At 38.9% G+C, this 21,435-nt stretch overlaps 1 protein-coding gene, 1 long non-coding RNA gene and 1 pseudogene across 5 annotated transcripts; 2 read left to right on the top strand and 1 right to left on the bottom strand.

Moving 5' to 3' along the window:
• Nucleotides 1-2,399: 2,399 nt before the first annotated feature.
• LOC116328973 lies at nt 2,400-3,684 on the top strand (annotated as a pseudogene).
• A 6,659-nt stretch (nt 3,685-10,343) lies between these two features.
• On the top strand, nt 10,344-11,173 carry LOC120439263. Its single transcript, XR_005612504.1, has 3 exons — nt 10,344-10,400; nt 10,531-10,813; nt 10,899-11,173. It is a non-coding gene; the product is annotated as an uncharacterized LOC120439263 (long non-coding RNA).
• Nucleotides 11,174-14,169: 2,996 nt separating this feature from the next.
• On the bottom strand, nt 14,170-19,100 carry LOC116330747 (transmembrane protein 272-like). 4 transcript variants are annotated; one of them, XM_039609409.1, is made up of 7 exons: nt 19,040-19,069; nt 17,470-17,603; nt 17,087-17,137; nt 16,794-16,875; nt 16,665-16,715; nt 16,390-16,572; nt 14,170-14,781 (listed from the first exon to the last, which is right to left on the bottom strand). In XM_039609409.1, the coding sequence occupies exons 4-7, from the start codon at nt 16,858-16,860 to the stop codon at nt 14,603-14,605; spliced, it is 480 nt and encodes a 159-aa protein (XP_039465343.1). In that variant the 5' UTR covers nt 16,861-16,875; nt 17,087-17,137; nt 17,470-17,603; nt 19,040-19,069; the 3' UTR covers nt 14,170-14,602. The 4 variants fall into 4 exon arrangements, with proteins under 4 accessions (XP_039465343.1, XP_039465346.1, XP_039465344.1 ...); XM_039609412.1 differs by lacking the exon at nt 17,470-17,603 and having other exon boundaries at nt 19,040-19,100; XM_039609410.1 differs by lacking the exon at nt 17,470-17,603 and having other exon boundaries at nt 17,087-17,116; nt 19,040-19,090.
• Between the last annotated feature and the right edge of the window lie 2,335 nt (nt 19,101-21,435).

Genomic DNA, 21,435 nt, shown 5'->3' with positions numbered 1-21,435 from the left:
TCTTTTAGAATTTTATTGACTGTCATCTTTTTGCCCACGGCTGAGACGGTTGGTCAGACCTAGAATCTTTTTTTATTGGGTGTGTTACAACTGTGTAGGCCAGTTTGAAGTGGATGTCATAGTAATGTCTTTCTGTACGTGTACAAACCAGTGGTGAAAAAACACAGGAGCTACGCAAAGAATAACCGGTGTTTGAGGTTAGCTGGTTCCATTTGTTCAGATATTCTACTTTCCGTGTTCCAGATCCCCAGAATTGATATTTTCACCGAACTGTCTTTTCTGTCTGCCAGTGTGTCATGCAGTTTTCAATATTAAAGACCTTGGCAAAGAAAAAAGGTTCCCCACTGCAGCTCTTGGGAATCCATATACCCTTCATATCAATATTACTTTCAGACAAAAATTAATTATTTACATTTTTAGTAAAAGCTTTCAACCTGGTTTTATTTAGATTTATTTAGATTGTGTTCACCCTCAGACTGACACATCTGAATTCAAACTGAAAAACAGGATTTAAAAGGAGGGAGCGATGGACACTGAGCAGCAGATCAGTCCGTGTAGAAACAGGACAGAAGTTTAAGGAACAGGGGGGATAATTTGATTGTGATCATTTTTGATCTGACTCTGGCTTCTCTCCCGGACACATCTTTCTTTTACATGAAGGTCACTGATATAGAATAGAATAGAATTATTCTCTATGAGAAGGTCCATTTATTGTTCATTCTTCAGGATGTGGTTTCTGTATCTGTTCTTCCCATCCTCACATGCAGCTCAACTTTAAGAAGCAGTGCAGCTGCATGGTTGCAGATGATTGTTTCCTATTGTGATGGCTGCAGTTACAGCCACAGATTTTGGGTAATATCTGCCAAACATCACAGTGCTACAATAGAGACTTATACATACCACTACACTAATGCAGGGCTGCACAATCAATCCTGTAGATTCCTGATCTATTATGTTAAATGACATCAGTGCCATTTCAGTCCTAACTGTGCAGCCCTGATCAATAATCTGAATGGAAACTGGTTCTTCTTTACACTGATGAACTGCTGATGTCTCTGACTGGATTGTCTGTTTGATTTGACACTTAAGTTATTGTGTAGTTACATTAGACCCATCAGTCTGCCACCAGTGTGGGATTGTGCTTTATTTTGTAAATGGACTGGTACTTACATGATACTTTTGTATTATATTTGCACATTTTAAGTACTTTTTACTAGAAGCCTCACTTACCCATTCACAGTCTACGCCTATGCATTTTCTTCCTAACACACACACACACACACACGCACACACACACACACACACACACACACACACACACACACACACACACACACACACACACAGTCATCAGGGTAAAATCAGGGTTCAGTATCTTGAAAGAGGAGGAGACAGGATTGAACTGCTGACTCTTTGATTAGTAGATGACTCACTGACACAAAGACTCACCATCCCTTTGAGTAACTGCACCCTTGCTGAAGCTCATTCACTCGTTGAAGTGCCTCTGATAAAGTAGGTCTTACAAACGGTGACCATCTGAAGCTGAAAAAAAGAGTAGAAGAACTCAGGTTAGTGATGTGAAAACCTCTGAAGTCAAAAATCTGTCAAAGAGGTGGTGAACGCTGTGATTTACTAGGATTCTATGATGCTCATGCTTTTTTTTTTTTTCTTACACCACCAGTTATGATTCATTCATGGGTCAGACTCATGTAAACTAAAGGAACATCGAAATAATTTAAAGATAGAGATTACACAAAAAAGGTTTTCTAACATCTTGATGCATTCTCAATCATCCAGGAAAGTAAATCTCCAATTTTAAGTTCCTTAATCTTTAAGTTCCTTAATCTTAATTATGCAAATTCTCATGACCATTGATCAACAACCACTGACCTCCCAGCCCATTGTTCCTTCAGTGGACTGGTTTCAGTCATTATGCAAATGTCCTGTTTATAAGATTGGAGAAAACCTGCAGTCAGCTGAGACTGAAGAAGTCACTTGGATGAGTGACGAAACGTTTCTCCCACAAAATGCTACGTCCAGATAAACAGAATCAACTTTTGGGGTTTTCTAACACATTACATGATTAAATTCAATGCTATTTTTTAAATATATTTTTACAACAGAGACACATTATGCATAGAAAGGAAAATGTAATTCATAGGATTTGTTCTTGTTTGATTCTTTTGGTTTACAAGCTATTAACAAAAAAGACAATGGACCTCTGAGAAGAAGAGCTAAAAATTCTTAAATATATATATCAGTTTAGCCAAAATCGTAGCATAATTTATATAGTGACACTTAAAATTTCACCACAGTTTCACATGGTTCTTCTTTAGCATGGAATTTTCCTTTAACATCTATAACAAAGAAATGGCAACATCTAGTGGGGACTGAGTCAAATGATAGGTTCATTACTATCAGTAACAAAATCTTCAAGGGATGAAACATCTATAAACGTTTCTCTCAAAGAACTTGCTGACTCCTTTGCTAAGAGGCAGAGTGAGAGCTCACGTGAGACAGAAAAAGAAAGGGAGGAAGAGAAGGAGGAGGTGGTGTGTGTTAAACATCCAGACGTCCCTTACTGGTGCTGTGAGGATGAAGACAGAGCTGTGTGTCCTGTGTGTGAGTTTTCTCTCCACCAGAGTCACAAAGTGGTTCCTGTAGAAGAAGCAGTCAGTGACCTGAAAGAGCAGCTGAAATCTGACTTAAAGTCTCTGCAGGACAAGAGAAACACATACAAACAAGTGGAGGAAACATACAATGAAATGAGGGAACACATGAAGAAGCAGCTGTTGTCCACAGAGAGGCAGATCAGAGCAGAGTTCAACAAGCTCCAGCAGTTCCTGAAAGAGGAAGAGGAGTCCAGACTGGCAGCTCTGAGGGAGGAAGAGGAGCAGAAGGGGAGGACTATCAGCAGAGAGATGAAGATGATTGAGGAGCAGATCTCCTCTCTGTCAGACAGCATCTCTGCTGTTGAAGAAGAGCTGCAGAAACACAGCGTGCCATTCCTCAGCAGTTATAAAGACACTCAGAGCAGAGCCAGAGCCCAGAGCTCAGTGTCAGATCCACAGCTGGTCTCAGGAGCACTGATAGATGTGGCCAAACACCTGGGCAACCTGTCCTTCAGAGTGTGGGAGAAGATGAAGGAGAAGGTCCACTTCAGTCCTGTCATTCTGGACCCAAACACTGCAAACTGCTGTCTTTATCTGTCTGATGATCTGACCAGTGTGAGGCGTGGAGACACAAAACAACAGCTTCCTGATAATCCAGAGAGATACACCAAGTATTGTACTCTTTTTGGCTCTGAGGGCTTGAGCTCAGGGAAACACAGCTGGGAGGTGGAGGTGGGAGACCATCCTGACTGGGTTGTAGGTTTAATTAAAGAGTCAGCTGATAAGAATGAACCTTGTGCATCACCAGAATTTGGAATCTGGTGTTTAGAGCGTCAGACTGGAGAATACACTAATGGTGATGGTCAGACTCACACTGAAGAAGAGTCTCCAGAGGATCAGAGTCCAGCTGGACTATGACAGGGGGGAGGTGTCCTTCTATGACCCTGAAGACATGACTCACATCTACACTCACAGAGACACTTTCACTGAGAAACTCTTCCCATATTTCAGTATTGGAAAGGCAGGAGACGCCAGAACGTCTGATATCAAAATCTTTCACGCTGAGATTTGATTGAAAACAACGATGAGGTCGACGTGATTTTTTTTTTCCTAGTAGTCCTTAAGAACTTTTTGACAGTTTTATTTATATTGTTTTTAAATACAGTATATCCCATAAGGATAAATGGAAATGTCAATGTACAATATATATAAGACATATTATCTGAATATTAGACTGATTATTTGTTGTTAGAGTTCATTTATTTTAGTTTCCAGCCTGGGTTTGCTCATTTCAGTCAAGTTTTTGTTTTAAAATTGTTTCAATTTAGTTTACTTTTTTTGTTGTTGTTTTTTATTAGTTTCAGTCTTCTCAATTATTTTCAGTATTTTTGTCCTTAATAAGTCTAGATACTTTTTTTTTTAATTAAACAATTTTTGTAGTAACCTTGATAATAACCTTGACCTTTTTCTTTTTTCTTTGTGAATAAACCAACAGAAAACGATTTTAAAAAAAAGACACCGAAGATGAGCATATGAGCAAATATGTGTAATTTTTGCCACATAATCATTGCAATCGTTGCAATTATCCATCTTCAGGTTAATCATGTTATCGTCTATTTTTGATATTATTAACATATATATTAATATGTTATTATAATATATTAATATTTCGTGCTTTTTTCCCCATGATCTTTTTTTCCCACTTGGAGCTGCTGTGTATTCAGTGTTTTCAGACTCGTTCATGTTCTAGATGTGAAACACACATCAGCACATTCAGGATTTAGTCTTGTAAATGGTGTTTTCACCTGATGACCAAGTAAAATATCAGCAAAACAAGTTCATTAATCTCCTGTTTTTTTTTTTTCTGTCAGTAAAATATATCAAAGCCTGGCTGCAGTCTGATGTGTCTGTAAACACAGAAGGACACTGACACTGAACTTTCTATTTAAACTGTCATTTTATTGATAACACCATAACACATTTTCCTGAAGTTAGAGAAACACATGTAGCATATAAGAGAATAAAGCATCTAATCTGAGGAAACGGAACTAGAGGATTAATATTATTGTACAGAAGAAATCCAAAGTGGCAATAAGAGATAAAAGGGAAAGTAAGAGGAGGACACTTCATGTAGTTTATGTGTAGGGCTGCACAAACAGTCTCTGTTTAATTTCTGATGAACTGCTGATGTCTCTGACTAGACTTTCTGTTTGATTATGTTTGTTCTTTTATTCGTTTTTACTCTGACTACAAGTGGCAGATGGCTGCCCGCTCCCTGAACTTGGTTCTGCTGGAGGCTTCTTCCTGCTAAAGGGGAGTTTTTCCTTCCTACTGTTGCCAAAGCCCAAAATCATAGAGAGTCATATGACTGTTGGGATTTTCTCTGTTTTCTTGGTATTATTGTAGGGTCTTTCCCTTACAATATAATACTTCTTAAGGTGAATGTTGTTCTGATTTAGCATCATATAAATAAAAGTTAATAGAATTACAGGCTTAGTTAACAGGAAGGAAGAATATCCTGCTTTACCAAAGTTAGACATTTGGTGTTTCTAATATAACAATAGACAATATACAGATGTTGTTGGTCAGACTGTGACCCTGAAGACATAACTCACATCTACACTCACAGAGACACTTTAACTGAGACATGTTTAATATTTGAAAAGCAGGAGATGCCAAAACAGTCTAAGGGAGTTTTCATCATAGTTCAGTGAGATCTCAGTAATTTTCTTTCTTTCTTTTTTTTTTTTGGTTTATTTTTAATTTTTGTGTAAATGATTGTGAATGTATTTTTTTAATCTTTCAATCTTTGATCAATTCCATCAATTTCTTTCTATGTGAGAAATCACTGAAATACTTCTTAGAGTAAAAGAAATGTACAACATGAACTGCTGATGACTGAAACACAGAACAATCATGTTTTCATTTCTTGTCATTTAAGGTTAAGGGCCTGATCTGAAACTTTTCTGGTGGTCACTCCAAATCACAGTGACTATGACTGACCAAAAACTATTTAAATAACTATTTGACTGATCCATCATTTGGTTGTTTCAGTGAAAGAAACACTAGCAATAATGTGGGTGTTTTCTTTTCTCCTTTCTTTTCTTCTTTTGGACACCTGCTGTATTTGACAAGAAAAAAAAACATCTTCAGTCAGTTTACAAAACTGACTGAAGATGTTATGATGAAAACACTGAACATTTTGAAAGCAGCTGACACTTGGTCACTCTGCTTGTTAGTTGCAGTTTGTAATACTGTGAACTCCCTCATTTTAAATATGTGAATCTCAACATGATTTTAAAGTTTAGAAACACACAAAGAAGAACAGAAGAACGACACCTTTGTACTGTACATGCTGCTTTTTTCTTCTTTTTCTGGAGGGGTCAGGGTCATGTTAGCATGGTCACCCACATATGTGTGGTCAAAGGTGACCTTTGAGTATTAGAACAGGCTGAACTAGACATGAACATCATTACTAGATGAGACACAAGTATGATACAACATCTCTGTTGTTCACTGCAGGACAAAAACAAAACGTTAATCTGACAAAATCTTCACCATCCTATCAAAAAGGTGAAGTGTTTGGTGGGAGAGTTCACACAAAATACAGTCGTGTATCATATGAATTTCAAAGCAAACATGTGTCCCACTCTGTAAAAGTGGTAATGACATAAGATAAGATTAGATAAGATAACCTTTATTAGTCCCACACGTGGGAAATTTGTTTTGTCACAGCAGGAAGTGGACAGTGCAAAAGTTATGAAGCAAAAATTAGAATAAAATAAAATAAGAATAAATACAGTACACAACTGTACAGAATAAAATAAAATAAAATACTATATACAGTAGAATAAATAGAATAAAATATACAATGAGATAAAAATAGAGTACAAATGCTATATACAATTGAGTAAAAATACAACGATGCCAGAAAAGATTATTGCACATTAGTGTTATTGCACATTTGTGGATGTGTGTGTTTGATCAGTTGAAGTCTTAGTTGTGGAGTCTGACAGCAGTGGGGAGGAAAGACCTGCGAAATCTCTCCGTCCCACACCGTGGGTGCCGCAGTCTCCCACTGAAGGAGCTGCTCAGTGCTGTCACAGTCTCATGCATGGGGTGGGAGATGTTGTCCAACAGGGATGACAGCTTAGCCACCATTCTCCTGTCACTCACCACCTCCACTGGGTCCAGAGGGCATCCTAGAACAGAGCTGGCCCTGCGGATCAGCCTGTTCAGTCTCTTCCTGTCCCCGGCAGAGATGTTGCCACCCCAGCAGACCACACCATAAAAGATGGCTGAGGCCACCACATTAAGTAGAAGGAAAAAATGGACAACATAAAACAGCAAAAAATGTAAATCTGCAGAAGAAAAACAGCAGAAAAAGCAAAAGTCATTTCCACCATGTTGGTCGTTACACAAAAACACATGCAGAATGCAGATTGGGTGTACTATCCATTTAAAGCAGTCATGTTTTTGACATGAAGCATCGTCTCTTTAAACAACTGCAGACAGTACTTGTACAAGTGCATGATTTGTACAATAGGAAACGAAAAAGAAAAATAAGCACAGTAAAAATGTCGACTACAATAAATAAATAAATATTCAAAATAAATTAAAACCTGAGGACTGTTCACCAAGACCACTGAGCGGTCTTTTTCTATCTTGGTCTGACCAACAGGGGCGAGACAAATGTGAAGGCAGCCAATGGTGGATGAGCAAAGTAAAGTGGAGCTGATGAAAAGTCAAACCTCCACAAAATCAGTTTTCAGTGCTGCAAAGTCCATCCGCTCAGTCCTGCCACCTGTGGCACAGGCACCAGATCCACCGGCCTGTAGCTGTTGAAAAAAACAAGTTTGCTCTTTTTTTCTCAAAGGCAAAGTAGAAACTGCAGAGAAATGATGGAACAAGGTTGGAAACAGAGGGAGTGGGGAAAGAGTGAAAGACACCCTATGAAGAGAAGCCGGCTCAGTGTTGTCAGTGCAGCTCAGTCAGTGACTGTAAAAAGAAGATGGCAGAAGTTCAGAGTGGCTCCAGCCAGGGGCGATTTTAGCCCATTTTGGGGGTGCTTCAGCACCCCCAAAATGAATCCAAGCACCCCCAAAGATTTCTTACTTTTTTTTTTACAATATTTGCTGTTTGTGTGACACACTACTAAAAATATAAAAAGCATACAGTACTTGGTTGAGATGGAACATTTTAACAACAAAAGTATAGATAACCCCTCCCCCCTCCCAAAATGGTTTGTTCCAGCTCGCCCCCACTCTGGCTCTAGGGTCGTTGCTGCCAGAGCGATGGTAGCTGAGACGCAGCGGAGCGGAGGTGGAGTGCCTGGATTAAAACCGGACATATTAGCAGCATTTAACCTTCAGTTACTCTTTATGTAGTTAGATAGGAGCAGAGATGGGCAGTAACGCGTTACTTGTAACGCGTTACTGTAATCCGATTACTTTTTTCAAGTAACGAGTAATGTAAGGGATTACTATTGCAAAAACGGTAATTAGATTACCATTACTTTCACGTAGGAACGCTGCGTTACTGCGTTACTAAAACAGTGATTTTTTGCGAGAACGTCTCATGACAGTGACGTAAGCGAGTGCGACGTTTGTGACAACAGCTGTCTGCAGATCATAATATATCGAGTGCGGGACAGAGTGTAGCGTGCAGCGTTTAAAGCGTGGAAGTACTGACCTTATTTTGAGTTTGATTCCATAAAAAGTGACAAAAATATTAGTGTCCACAGCGTGGAAGAAAACTTCTTTTACAGCGAAAAAACCCTAAACTTCCAAGCAAGCACCGAGTGTACTACGACGTAATGTGAAACTCACAGAGAAACTTTCGGATTCTTCCACTGACCGCTGCAGCACACCTGCACCAGGGTAAACCTCCTCCGCCTACCCCAGTCCTGCTTTACAGGTGAAAATAGAGCAACAGGACCGCTAGTCTTTGATTTTATTTATTTTCTGCTGTGTTTTACTTGCATCTATTTGAAAGAGTGAGTGTAAACACAAAAACATATTTTATTTTATGTGCTGGAATGTGCAGAAAATAGGTTTAAATGTTAAACAAATTTCTTCCAGTCAGAGAATGTTGCATATAATTTAATTTTTGCTTGATGCATAAAGTTAAAAGATTAAAACTAATAAAACAAGTTTTAAAAAGAGACATTTCCATTTGATTACATTTTGTATGATGAATTATGCAGAAAAAGTAGAATTGGGCTGAAAGATCTATCGCTTTATCACCTATTCAGGTTGTAAATCGTGTTTTTAAAAAGTAACTAAGTAACTAAGTAACTAAGTAATTGATTACTTTTGAAAATAAGTAATCAGTAAAGTAACGGGATTACTTTTTGGGGGAAGTAATCAGTAATTAGTAACTGATTACTTTTTTCAAGTAACTTGACCAACACTGGATAGGAGTCATGTTTCTTTTTAGCTGAAAAACCTTACACCCAGGTAACCTGCAGTGTTGAAAACGTGTTTTCCAATGATGTTTGCTACCCTACAATCCGTCCTACTCTGTAGTAAATTCAGCGACACCCTGTTGCTCCCACTGAAATGTATACAGCCTATTTAAAATCTAAAACTTAAAATTGTCCGTAGCCTGCTGTTGTTACCACTGTCCTGTTTGAAATGGATACTAACTAGCTAACTGACTGAATGCCCATTAACCTTATAACTCCTGTTGTGTGTGTGTGTGTGTGTGTGTGTGTGTGTGTGTTTGTGTTTGTGTACAGAGAGACAGCCAGGTTCATAATGGATATAAGGAAATTTTTTCAAAAACAGGAGCCACATTCAGGTAAAAGTGTAAGAACAAATGATCCATCAATAAAGGATAATGTTGGATCAGTGTTTCAATATTTGTATCTTTTATTAGATGTTCATGTGGTTTGGTTATTTGCCTTTTGGTTGAAAGTACACTGAGAGAGGACTTTTCGTTAGTGATCTTAATAATTTTTTTTTCATATTAATGTAATTTTTTCATCTAATTGAATACAATCTGTTTGTGTATGATTGTCAGTCCAAAGAGGGAGAGAGGAAAGAGGGGAACGTGAGGAGAAAGTACAAGGTCAGGAAGAACCAGGTAAGGAAACAGACAGGGAACAGTGACAGGCAAAACAGAAACTGTTAAACTGACAAAGAGAAAAAACCTGATTTTACTCATACAGTCTGGAAGTTGTGTCCTCCCTATATTAAAGCTGCAATACAGAATCTGCAAAACAAACTGGGTTGAGACATTTTTGACCCTCTTTAACAACATTCCAACATAACATTATCATTGATTGGGGAGATTAAAATTAATGATTTATTTTTATGTGGTTCAGCCACAACTCTACTAAAACCTCAGCCAGTATAGGCCAACTTTTGGACCGTCCAGTTGTCTGTATGACTGCCACATACAGACTTATCCGGCAGAGAAACACTTATCAGTAAAATTGTGCATGTGTGTGTTTGTGTGTCTGTGTCTGAATTTTGCTGGTATTGCAAAATTCAGACAAATGAGAGGTGGGCACAGACAAAGAGGAAGAGGTGGTGATGCTCCTCGACAGAGAGGTGGGCACAGACAAAGAGAAAGAGGTGGTGATGCTCCTCGACAGAGAGGTGGTCTTCAGAGAAATGTAGGCAGAAGACAACGCACCATCATCTCTAATGAAGTCCGGGCCATCATTGTTGACCATGTGGTTAACAGAGGCTTTACCATGGCTGAGGCTGCCAGGTTGATACAGCCTAATTTACAAAGGTCAACTGTCAGCTCTATCATCCAAACTTTTCGCCAAGAAAACCGGTATGTCTGCTATAGCAACTTCACTTCTAAAAAATAGTACCCTATTGTATAGATGAACAACATGTAATTGTCAGTTTACAGCAATGTGATTGGTAATACTTGAATATTGACAGTATATGATTGTCCTCAGAATTAACAGGAGACAACCTGGTGGTGGTCGCCCACGTGTTTTGACTGACCAGCAGGAGTTGGCTGTGGTGGAAATGGTCAGGGCAAGGAATGACATACGGCTGTCTGAAATCAAACAGGCTATTGAGAACAGCAATGACACCTTTGCCAATGTGCCATCAATTAGCCTTCCAACGATTCCCCGGCTTTTGAAGAAGCACCAGGTTTCCATGAAACAAATTTACTTGGTTCCTTTTGAGAGGAACAATGTCCGGGTGAAACAACTGCGTTCAGAATATATTCAGGTACAACACTAAACTGCCATGCAATTACTGTAACAGTACTGACAACTATTAGCTGTAAAAAAAACTAACTAAATGATCATTTTAGAGGGTGATGGAGCTGGACGCTGCTGTGAATCATCACAAGTATATTTTCGTTGATGAGGCCGGTTTCAATCTGGCAACGTTGGCAAGTCCCTGGACAACGTGGGGGAAACATCTCAATGTGTGCAGCTATATCTGAAGATGGTGTGGTAGGTTGTAGACCAGTTCTAGGGTCATACAACACTGAACACCTGATAGTGTGTGTGTGTGGGGTTTTTTTTTTTTTTTAAATGAACTGGAGCAGGCCTGTCAGGGAGAAGACATCGTCTATGTTGGTGTGGGACAATGTCAGCTTCCACCATGCACAGCTGGTTCAGGAATGGTTTCAAACCCATCCTCGCTTCATGACCCTCTACCTTCCACCATATTCCCCTTTCCTCAACCCAACTGAGGAATTCTTCTCTACATGGAGGTGGAAGGTGTATGATCGCCATCCCCATGAGCATGTCTCCCTTCTTCAAGCCATGTGTGAAGCTTGTGGTGATATAACTGCTGAGCAATGTCAAGCCTGGATTCGTCATGCCAGGAGATTTTTCCCACGGTGCCTGAACAACGAAGACATCCACTGTGATGTTGATGAAAATTTATGGCCCAATGTTAATGAGCGGCTTGATTAATTGTGTAAAAGTGATAAGAATAAAATAACATAAAAATATATTTTGCTTATGTAAATGACTTGGTTTTTTTCTCCCTTTTTCATGTGTGTGTGTGTCTGTGTATATGTATATGCGTATATATATAGTTATATAATTTTTTTTTTTTATGTCTGAACATAAGTATAATATTTGCTGTGTACAGTTTTACAGTTCAGTTACACTCATTCATCACCAAGGACAATCTCTTACAGTTTTTTTTTTTAAAATTGGTTTGGCACTATTTTCATAACTAAAGTGTGCATTTTCAAATCTCTCAGTACAAAACTCACATTTGATCACATTTGTAACACCACTAGTCATTCTTTCAAATCTGATTTCATTGCATTTGCACATATTTACATTCCACGTAATCATTGTATCAGAACACATGATCACTGTGATATATTTTGAGAACATTTGCTTTAATCACCCAAACAAAACAGTAAGCTCTTTTATCAACTTAGTACTTTTACCAATCATTTCATTCAGGAGCAAATAATACAAGGTAAGCGATTCAAATTGTCCTTGGTGATGAATGAGTGTAATGTAGCGTTTGTGCTCACAGCCAGAGTTGTACAGAGCCAACAGTATAAAAAATCATAAAGTGAGCATTTAGAGCAGTTTGGAGGCTGAAGTGACAGGCTTGCATTTTCAGTAAGCACAGGACAATAATGGTACCACTTTCCAAAAATAGTTTTGCTTTAAGTTTTGTTTTTGGTCTAATTTCAGTCATGAGAAGCTTCACTTGGTCTTTGAGAAATACATAGTTTCTCACCATCATGTTGCTAATCACATCGGGTATGTACTGCAGTGCCTGGCCGTGTATTACAACAGCAACCTTCACTGTTAAGAAGCTGAATATAACTTCAAGCTTACTGTCACAATGTGACTCTACAGACTGTGTGGAGTTAGAAGTGTGGACCCAAAAGTAGAAGCGTGGAACAAAACTTGATTTTAACAGAAAGCGAGCTGTTTAATAAGGCTGCTCAAAGCAAAGTTCCTCAAAATGCTGGGTCACATGATCCAGAACCAGGATACTTACCGATGATGAACCAGGCAAAATAGAGGCAGAGGAACAGACAGTCGCAGAAAATACTGCACCTGTTCTTACACCAGCTCAATCCCCACAAGACAGGTATGAATCCACAAATAACCATAAAGACAGGAATGGAGGGCGCCCTTGGACAGTCATTAAAGTACACACATCCTGCAGAGCACAAGGATGAAAATGAAGACAACTGCCAAGTCGTTGTTGCATAGTTCTTGTTATTTGATTTTTCAAATTTTCCTTCCAACACATAAATGAATGTAGATAAATTCAGTCTGAATAAAGTGCCTCTCTCACTTACCGACAATCCCCTGAACAATAAACATGATGAGAAAAATCCCATAGATACACCCTGAAGGAAGGCAGATATGGTTTCAGTTACAAATGACACCATGCAGCAGCTGCAGACGTGTGCAAAACTGTTCAAAATCACTTTCTTACTTATTACTCGAGGTATCCAAGTGTGTTGAGGTCTATCGCTCTCTGGCATCGTGACTACTTAAAAATGAAACCTACAGAGACACAAAGGAAGCTGTGAGACAAGCTCAGGTTGTCTTTAACTGTCAGGTAAATGATAAATGAACAGAGAAACAAGGCAGATCAAAAACAGTGTTCACGAGTCTGTGAAAGAGAAGTAATACGTGCCAAACCCAACATGTAATATATAAAAAAGAAAGGTTTAAACTTTATGTGTGTTTCATGTAGTTAACAAATAAAACAGATGTATTATATGACAGCAATAAAAAGCATATTCAAATAGTTTGTTGCAGCACTACCTGCCTGTGTGTCTTGTTTGAAGGGCAAGAAAAGAATGTTTGCACGAGAACTTGGCAACGTGTTCACACATCAATGTGTTGTTGTTGTCTGAACTTCCTGTTACGCTGGGAGAACTTGCCAGGAGGATTGCTGTGTTTATGGGTTACCTCCTTCCAATTGCTGTGCTAAAACTGTGCTAAAACTGTTTCCCCTGAGGTTGGTCAAATTTATCACTATGGTTTTGAGAGATTCAGTCAGGAACTGATTGAAGCAGGATTTGATGTCAACAGTCCAGGGTACGGCACATTCTGCCAGTCCTGTGTTAATCCTGATGACATTTTAAGCTAAAAGCCTAACTTGATGCTCAGGTGGGAAAAGTTCCCTTTTTTTACTTAAATCTGACAGCAGCCTCAGCTCCTCTTCATCACTGAATTCTTCCTCACCAGTCATTTCTTGGTCTAGACTATATTCTGTCAGTTTCCTGGCCTCTCTCCTCCTCACCAGTGTAGTGATCAAATATGTAGAGTCTCACTTAAGGTGTATTGACCTGCTATGATGGTGCCACACAGTGACCTGTGAGCTATTCCTGTAGAAGAGAGGCTCTCCTGGGCACTGAGGTTCGCATAGTGTTTCCCAAGTAACCAAAGGTGTCTGTATGTGTGTATGTGTGTGTGTTTATGCACATGTATAGGTGCTTGCGAGTGTACATGTGACAAATGGGCATGTACCTGTACTGAGTTATTTACGCTAATTGTCTCTCCCATTAATTTCTAATGACCGGCTATTTTTGACCGGGAAAACCAAGAGTGTAGAAATGTTGAATAAAACACACAAAGTTGGATGCAGATGAATCCAATTTATTTTTGTGTTGAAATCCTCTTTGTGGACAAAGTCATGGAATCTTAGGTCAGTCTAATCAAATTAGGTACATAAAACTTTTAAATCAGTCAAATTTGACACAACATGACAGTTATAGGAATTAAAAACTAACATAGCTGGAGAGATTAAATTAAAAAGTGATGACGGCAAACAAAGACTGAAATATTTTTATTTTTCTCATATGAAGGGAACCAGTTACAATGTGGTAGTTTATTGTTCCCATGATAGATTTCGTTGAAAGTTCACGCCAATAAGGTTTGACTTATTGGCGTGGTTACTGAGGTTACTGAGCTTGTGCCCCTTACTGTTAAAATTCAGCCCATCCTAGCAGTATGTAAATGTGGGTCGCTGATCTCAAGTCTGTACCATAAAATATTTTGTGTATGTATTTTAATCTTCACCACACAGACACCACGGACAACAGGTACAGAAAAGCAAAAAGCCGAACAGGACGTAGCTCATGTTGGTGGTCCAGAAGGCAAACAGGTAGAGTGTCTTGTTGCAGTACACATCCCTGCTTACTGTCTTATTGTAGTTGGGTTCATAGACGGAGTAGATCCACACATTTCCTGAAAGACAGAGCAAATATAAAATGTTTAATATAGAAGTGAAGAGTTTCATGAGCAGTGTGCATTCATCTGATTCGTACTGAACCCACTTTTTTACTCAAGTATAAGTAAAAAAGTCCAGGCTCTGAAAGTAGGAAAGTAAGTAGTAGCTCTTTGAATCACAATTCTACTAATCATTTATATGCACAGGTAACAGGACCTTCTGTTATATTAATATATTAATAGAATAATATTAGTGAGAGAATGAGAATATAATTGTTATTCAAATCTAAAGTGTAATTCTAATTAAACGGTAAAAGAGGGGTGGAGGAGCACTAAGATCTGTTGTCGTGACTCAAGGTGACGCAAATATTCACAACTGACAATAATTTCTGATGAGCTTCAGTAGATCTTCTTAGTGTGCAGCCTGTGATCAGCTGACCTGCTGCTCTTTGTAGATTTACACAACTGAATTTAAAAAGGTGTCAGCAGATGTTTTATATTATTGTGAAGCACTTTGTGGTTTTTATCCTGTGAAGAGTGCTATATAAATCAATAAAGTAAAGTAAGATGTTTCACCCTACTGTATGTTGTCTTTATACTAGACAACAAAAGGTTGGTAAAAAGGTTGATTTCAGTCAATAAATCTAAGTGTCGTCAGCTTAAATGTAAATTAATCTCTGCTACACTTAATGTAACCTAACACTGTCCACCACAGCCACTGTGCAGCGGTCCAACACAGTGATCTACTGTCAATGAACCACATTAATGCAAGCTAACCTGTTTACCCTGCACAAAACTACTAAGTATCTTCATGCAACCTTTGAGTAACACAAAGCTAGTATAGCTTAGTTTACATTGCAGGACGTTTCACTATATAAAAATACATCATTTATCAAAACACATCATAGTAAAAGCAAAAAGTTAACAGGAAAAGAAATACTCAAGTAAAGTAAAGTATTAGTTCCCACCTCTGGAAATTATGTCCCAATAAAATTATGGTACACCTAATATATTTGTCTTTTTCAAAAGTGATGGAAAGTGTTTTCTGCAGGTGCTTTATTTGAATAGTTATATATGTAGAAAATTAAGTCAGTGAGATGTCCTAGAGTGAAACCAAACTTTAAAGTTACAGGTTATAAAACCAAAACAAACAGGAGAACTGAAACATGGGTCGCTGTGAGTTCATAACTGATACCAAGAACTTTCATACATGAAAACAATGGGTTCCACATGTTTTTGAACAATCACACATTTTTTTATTTGCCTCTGTTCACCAGCAGAGTGAATTTAAAATCAAACTATCAAGATGTGACTGAAGTGCAGACATTCAGTCTCAGACAACAAGCTCTCACTTCCTAATTAATCAAAATCCAATGTCAGTTTATTGTAACAACACACATAAATAGTGTGGTCTGATGGAGATAACTAAGGAAACTAATAGAAGTAACATATGAGTAACAATAGCAGGAAGTAACTGTGTGAACATGTCTGAAGTTTTTACCTACATGCTGACCCTTACATTTGCTTTCTGGGAAGCAAAAAAAGAAAAACTGCTTTCTGCTCGTTGAAATTAGGTTTGCTTAGTTTGTCCACAGATTAGTCAGCCATCCGAATCTTTCAGCTTACCAGCAATGAACCAGCAGAAGAAGAAGAGTAAGACGAGGCAGCTCCAGGCGCCGCTTTGGTTGCCGAAGCCTGCGTGACACGGAAGGATGGAGAGCAGAGCCAGCAGTATGGAGACTACTCCCATCACCAGCAGGTAGATGGGAATGTAGGGCTGCCTGGGGCAGTCAAACTGGTACAATGCTCCTTTATGACACATGAAACATTATTGAACTCCACACTTCATAAAATCATAAAAATGTGTACATCTTGGTAACAGTGAGTGCACCTGTGCTTACCAATAACGAACTGAGCAATGGGCATGACGCACGAAATCACCTGGAAACATCCTGAAGCAAAAACAGAACACATGTTAAAGTCATCACGACCGTCTGCTGATGTGAGGTCAGCGTGGCACCAGTTCTTACCTACAACCACAGATGGAGGTTTAGGTCTGCGGATGCGCCGAAACGTGTCAGTGTCAGTGTCAGGCATCGTCTCCAATGATAACTTTAAAAGGAAAAGACACAGAAGCTCCAGCTCTGTTCACAACAATCACAGCACTGCACACAGAAAGCTGTCAGGCGGGTGATATTTGAAAACAAGTGTTACAGTTTTTTCGTGATATATGTAATACCAACAAAGACATTGTAGTAAAATTTTGGGTAAATTTCATGTTATTTTTTTTAACAACTACACTAGTGTAAACACGATACTGTACCTTCTTGAGTCCCTCTTCCTCCAACCTTGTCTATGAAAATTAGAAGAACATCTGGGGATTAGGAAGAGTTCACGTTATTTAAATACTGGTCTTAACTTCCGAATTGAGTGACTTTTTTTTCCTGCTTTCTCTTCTCTTTTTTAATCCTGTGCTCATTTGTATTTTCTCAGCAAACATAGATTTGACTTCCTATTTCATTTTGACTTCTGCTTATGCATGAACATTTTTACCTGCCCCTGACCGAGGTTATCTATAATATATTTAATAATTTTCAGTAAGAGTGAAAAGGGGATCGAATTAATCAAATCAAAAAAATTTGACTGAACCCAGATGTGAAGGCGTAAATGCAACATTCAGACTGTTGGAGGTCAAAACAAGTTTACCTGAGAAAATTTAAAGTCAAAGCTTCAAAGCGCCAAGTCTGCTGTTCACTGGTGGGGAGAGGAGAGTGACAGACAGATTGGGGTAGCTGCAGTAGTGATACGGTCGCTGTAGAGGTCCTTTATGGTAAAGAGAGCTGAGCAAAGGAGCAAAGCTGTCAATTTACTGGTCGACCTACAACCTCACCTATGGTCATAAGCAGTGTTGGGCAAGTTACTTTGAAATAGTAATTCAATTATAGTTACTAGTTACTTCTTCAAAAAAGTAACTGAGTTAGTAACTGAGTTACAATATTCTAAAAGTAATTAATTACTTGGAAAAGTAACTATTGCGTTACTTAAAAACAAAACAAAGAACGTTTAACCCTCTGGCGTCCAGGGTATAATTGGCCATTTTTTTACTACTCTTGATTTTCTCTCCACATTTTACCTTTAAAAACTATTTGCTTTGCCTTGTTTGGTATCATTCTTTTTAGCGCAACCTCACGTGCCTGAATTTACAGTTATGTTCTCATTTTGTCATACTGTATAACCAGAATTGATCTAAAATCAGACAAAAACATAAAATCACAGTAGAAAAGTTATATTTTTACTGTAACAACCATAAACATGTTTAATGAATCATATTTCATAACTTCAAATGCAAATATTAATTGTCAATTTTAAAATCCTATGCACAAGTTTTGCAAACAACAAAGTTATTTGCATCCATTTACTTTTTACCCCTTTTTAAAATAACCATTTCAAACTATTTACAGAACAATCAGCTGTTCTTCAATAAGATGCCACACAAATTATTTGTGCCACTGCAAAACATAATTTCTGTCCACTATAAAGGAGAACATCACAGCCTGATACCTGCAGGTCTGACAGCAGCAGGTGTATCACTGCTGTTTCTACCTGGAGACAGCAGTCATTGTTCTGACACACAACACAAAACTACACACTAACTACACAAGACAACACATTAACTACACACTCCAAACACGCTAAACGTCACAAATCTCTCACATCTCAAAACTCGCTCTCTCTCTTTTCCTGCTCTCTCTCTCTCTCTCTCTCTCTCTCTTTCTCTCTCCTCTTTCTCTCTCTCTCTCTCTCTCTCTTTCTCTCTCTCTCTCCCTCTCTCTTTCTCTCTTTCTCTCTCTCTCTTTCTCTCTCTCCCTCTCTCTCCCTCTTTCTCTCGCCGTCACTCACGCCGCGTATATATTGTTTATCATGACTCTGGTTTTACGTGGCCTATTGTTAGATTTGTGTTCTCATGACTAAATATATTAATTTATCTTGTGTTGTAAAAGACGTTTTCTGATTGTCATTTTATTTTGGAAATGATTTTATTTTGGTGATCATAGAGGACTTCACTTCCTCTTCCTTGTTGTTGTGAAGCGCGAACTGCCAAAAATGGATGTATGTTTTTTCCCTCCTGTGTTGCGGACAATAAAAGAAACGGGGAAAGTAATCAACCAACCAAGTGTGTGCATTATTAAGAGAACATGGCCGAAGAAGAAGAAAACTCTTCGAGCTCAACACCTATCAACACAATTTAAAAACTGGCACCATGTGATTGACTTACCACGACTACTTTATTCTTCCTCAGTCAAACAGCAGCACTCACGCGATTGTTTTGCCTCCTTAGCTCCAGGTGTTGTGCTAGTGATCGTGATTACTGTCCGCGGGAGCGCGCAGCTGCTTAAAGCTGTAGCGTCCAGATTACTTACAGCTACTTCCGTGCAGCTGATATAAGATGCGGTAAGCTGAACACAGCTTCAACCGTCTGTTTGTTGAAAAATAGTAACGGACCGTGTTTCCTTGTTAGTAACTGTAACGCCGTTGTAACGATAGGAATAGTAATTAGATTACTCGTTACTTGTAACGCCGTTATTCCCACCACTGGTCATAAGTTTTGGGCAGTAACTAAGAATAAAACTGTGAATATAAGCGGTGGAAATGATCTTTGTCTGAAGGGTAGCTATCCTCTTCCTTAGAGATAAGGAAGAATTTCAGTCATTTTGGAGGGGCTCAAAGTAGAGCCACTGCTGCTCCTCATTGAAAGGAGCCATCAGTTCAGGATTTGTAGAAATCAAGAAACAGTCAGGCAACATCACTTCAGACCCAGACCCAGCACTCTGGTCACAACCTGTTCCAACTCCTCCTTTCTGGCAGACGCTGCAGAGTGCTGTACACCAAAACCAGCAGACATCTGTTTCTTTCCACAGGCTGTCACTCTGATAAAATGCTTAGGACACTCGCATATCAAAACATGCACCACAGCATCAGAGCATGCTGCATATGCTGTTTTGTTCTGTTATATATATTTAAACAAAACAAATTCCCCTCTCGCACCTGTGGGCTGTCTTTATTCTTCAAGCTTGGGTTCTCTACCAGAGGCCTGGGAGCTCGAGGGTTCCCTGCAGTATCTTTGCTCTTCCCAGGACTCTGTTCTTCTGGACAGAGATCTTGGATGTCATTCCCGGGATCTGCTGGAGTCACTTGCTTAATTTGGGGGTCACTGCCCCAACTAAAGTACAAACTGTTTTGTTGAGTTGTCAGATTAAAGTGAGAAGTGCATCAACAAAGGAACACATATCTACTGGACTTTGTCATAGAGTCCTTGCAAATGTGTACTTTTGCTCACCATTTCTTGAATTCTGCACTTCTATGCATCTTGTCTCCAGTTGTTGTTTCTCCTGCTCAAGTTCAAGTTTCACGTTTTTCTCCTTTGCTTTGTTTTAAAATACTTGCAAGTGTGAACTTTTCTTCGCAATGTCGTGGAGAAGACCCTGCATCTCTCTCTCTGTCTCCTGCAGTTGTTCCCTCTGTTTCAACACTTCTGTGTTTTTTCTGAGTGCTTCATCAAACGTCACTCTCAGCTATTCATGTTTTTTCTCCATTACTTCAAGCTTGGACTCCAACTGTTGTTGTGTTGCCTCTTGCTGTTCCTTCTCTTTCAGCATTTGTACATTTCATTGTTGGGCTTCATCAAATATTGTGTGCAGGCTTTGATTTTTACTCTCCATGTCTTGGAGCTTGCGTTGCATCCCTTGATTTAAAGCTTCCAATTCTTGAATTTTGCACTTCATCAGTTGGTGTGCTGCCTCCTGCTGTTCTTTGTCTTTCAGCATTTGTGTATTTCATCTCACTGTCTCATCCAACGTTACTTGCAACCCTTCATTTTTCTTCTCTTCTACTTGAAGCTTGTACTTCATCTCTTAGTGAACTGCTTCCACATTTTGAAGTTTACACTGCAAATATTGTATTTCCTCCTGCTGTTCCTTCTCATGCAACATTTGTTTAATTCTTTGCTAATGAACTGGACTATCTGGACAGTCTGTGTCGATGCCACATTTTGCAAACTAACTGTGAGAAGCTGGGCACATTTCTGCAACGAATCCACCATGTACCTGTTCCTTCACACGTAACTGTTTCTGTAGGGAAAACATGTCCTCCACCCTCTGGAAACATGGGACCACAGACTCTTTCTGCAATGATCCACTAAAATAATTGGTCAAAGGTTTTATATACAATAGAAAATGTTTTAAAGCAGGTAAAGCAATTCAGTATAACATCAACATAATTACAGTATAATATAATCACTTTCCAAATTTAATGTTTGAACTCACAGCCAGTTTAATATTTATTCTTACTCTGCAAAGCTCCATTTTAGGGACTTGGAAGCAAAAAACCCTGAGAATTGTAGAATGTAGAGTTCCACCTTGTCTCAACTGCTTCAATTAGTTTTTGTTCAGGAAACTTCTGCTGCTTCTGGATGTCTTTGAGCTTGTCTGCAGCTTTAGTGCTGTGGTGAAAGAAAGCAACAATAGCACTGCTTTTCTGCTGAAGCTCAAGCAAGTCAGGCAGGGCTTTAATGGAGTCTTTTACCACCAAATTTAAAATGTGTGCAAAACATGAATAGTGTGGCCATCCTGCTTTGCACACAGCAGCAACCATGTTTGCACCATTATCTGTTAC

This window comes from Oreochromis aureus, linkage group 3 (assembly GCF_013358895.1).
Source record: "Oreochromis aureus strain Israel breed Guangdong linkage group 3, ZZ_aureus, whole genome shotgun sequence".
NCBI classification, from domain to species: Eukaryota; Metazoa; Chordata; class Actinopteri; order Cichliformes; family Cichlidae; genus Oreochromis; species Oreochromis aureus.
The sequence above is the reverse complement of the archived record's forward strand: the minus strand, read 5'-3'. Positions and strand labels throughout refer to the sequence as shown.

Bases quoted from the DNA above. Each gene is read 5' to 3' on its own strand.
- LOC116330747 (XM_039609412.1), bottom strand. From the start codon at position 16,860: ATGCCTGACACTGACACTGACACGTTTCGGCGCATCCGCAGACCTAAA. The intron at 16,716-16,793 runs GTAAGAACTGGT...TTTTTGCTTCAG, and splicing joins ACCTCCATCTGTGGTTGTAG to GATGTTTCCAGGTGATTTCG. The intron at 14,782-16,389 runs GTAAGCTGAAAG...TCTGTCTTTCAG, and splicing joins CTTCTGCTGGTTCATTGCTG to GAAATGTGTGGATCTACTCC.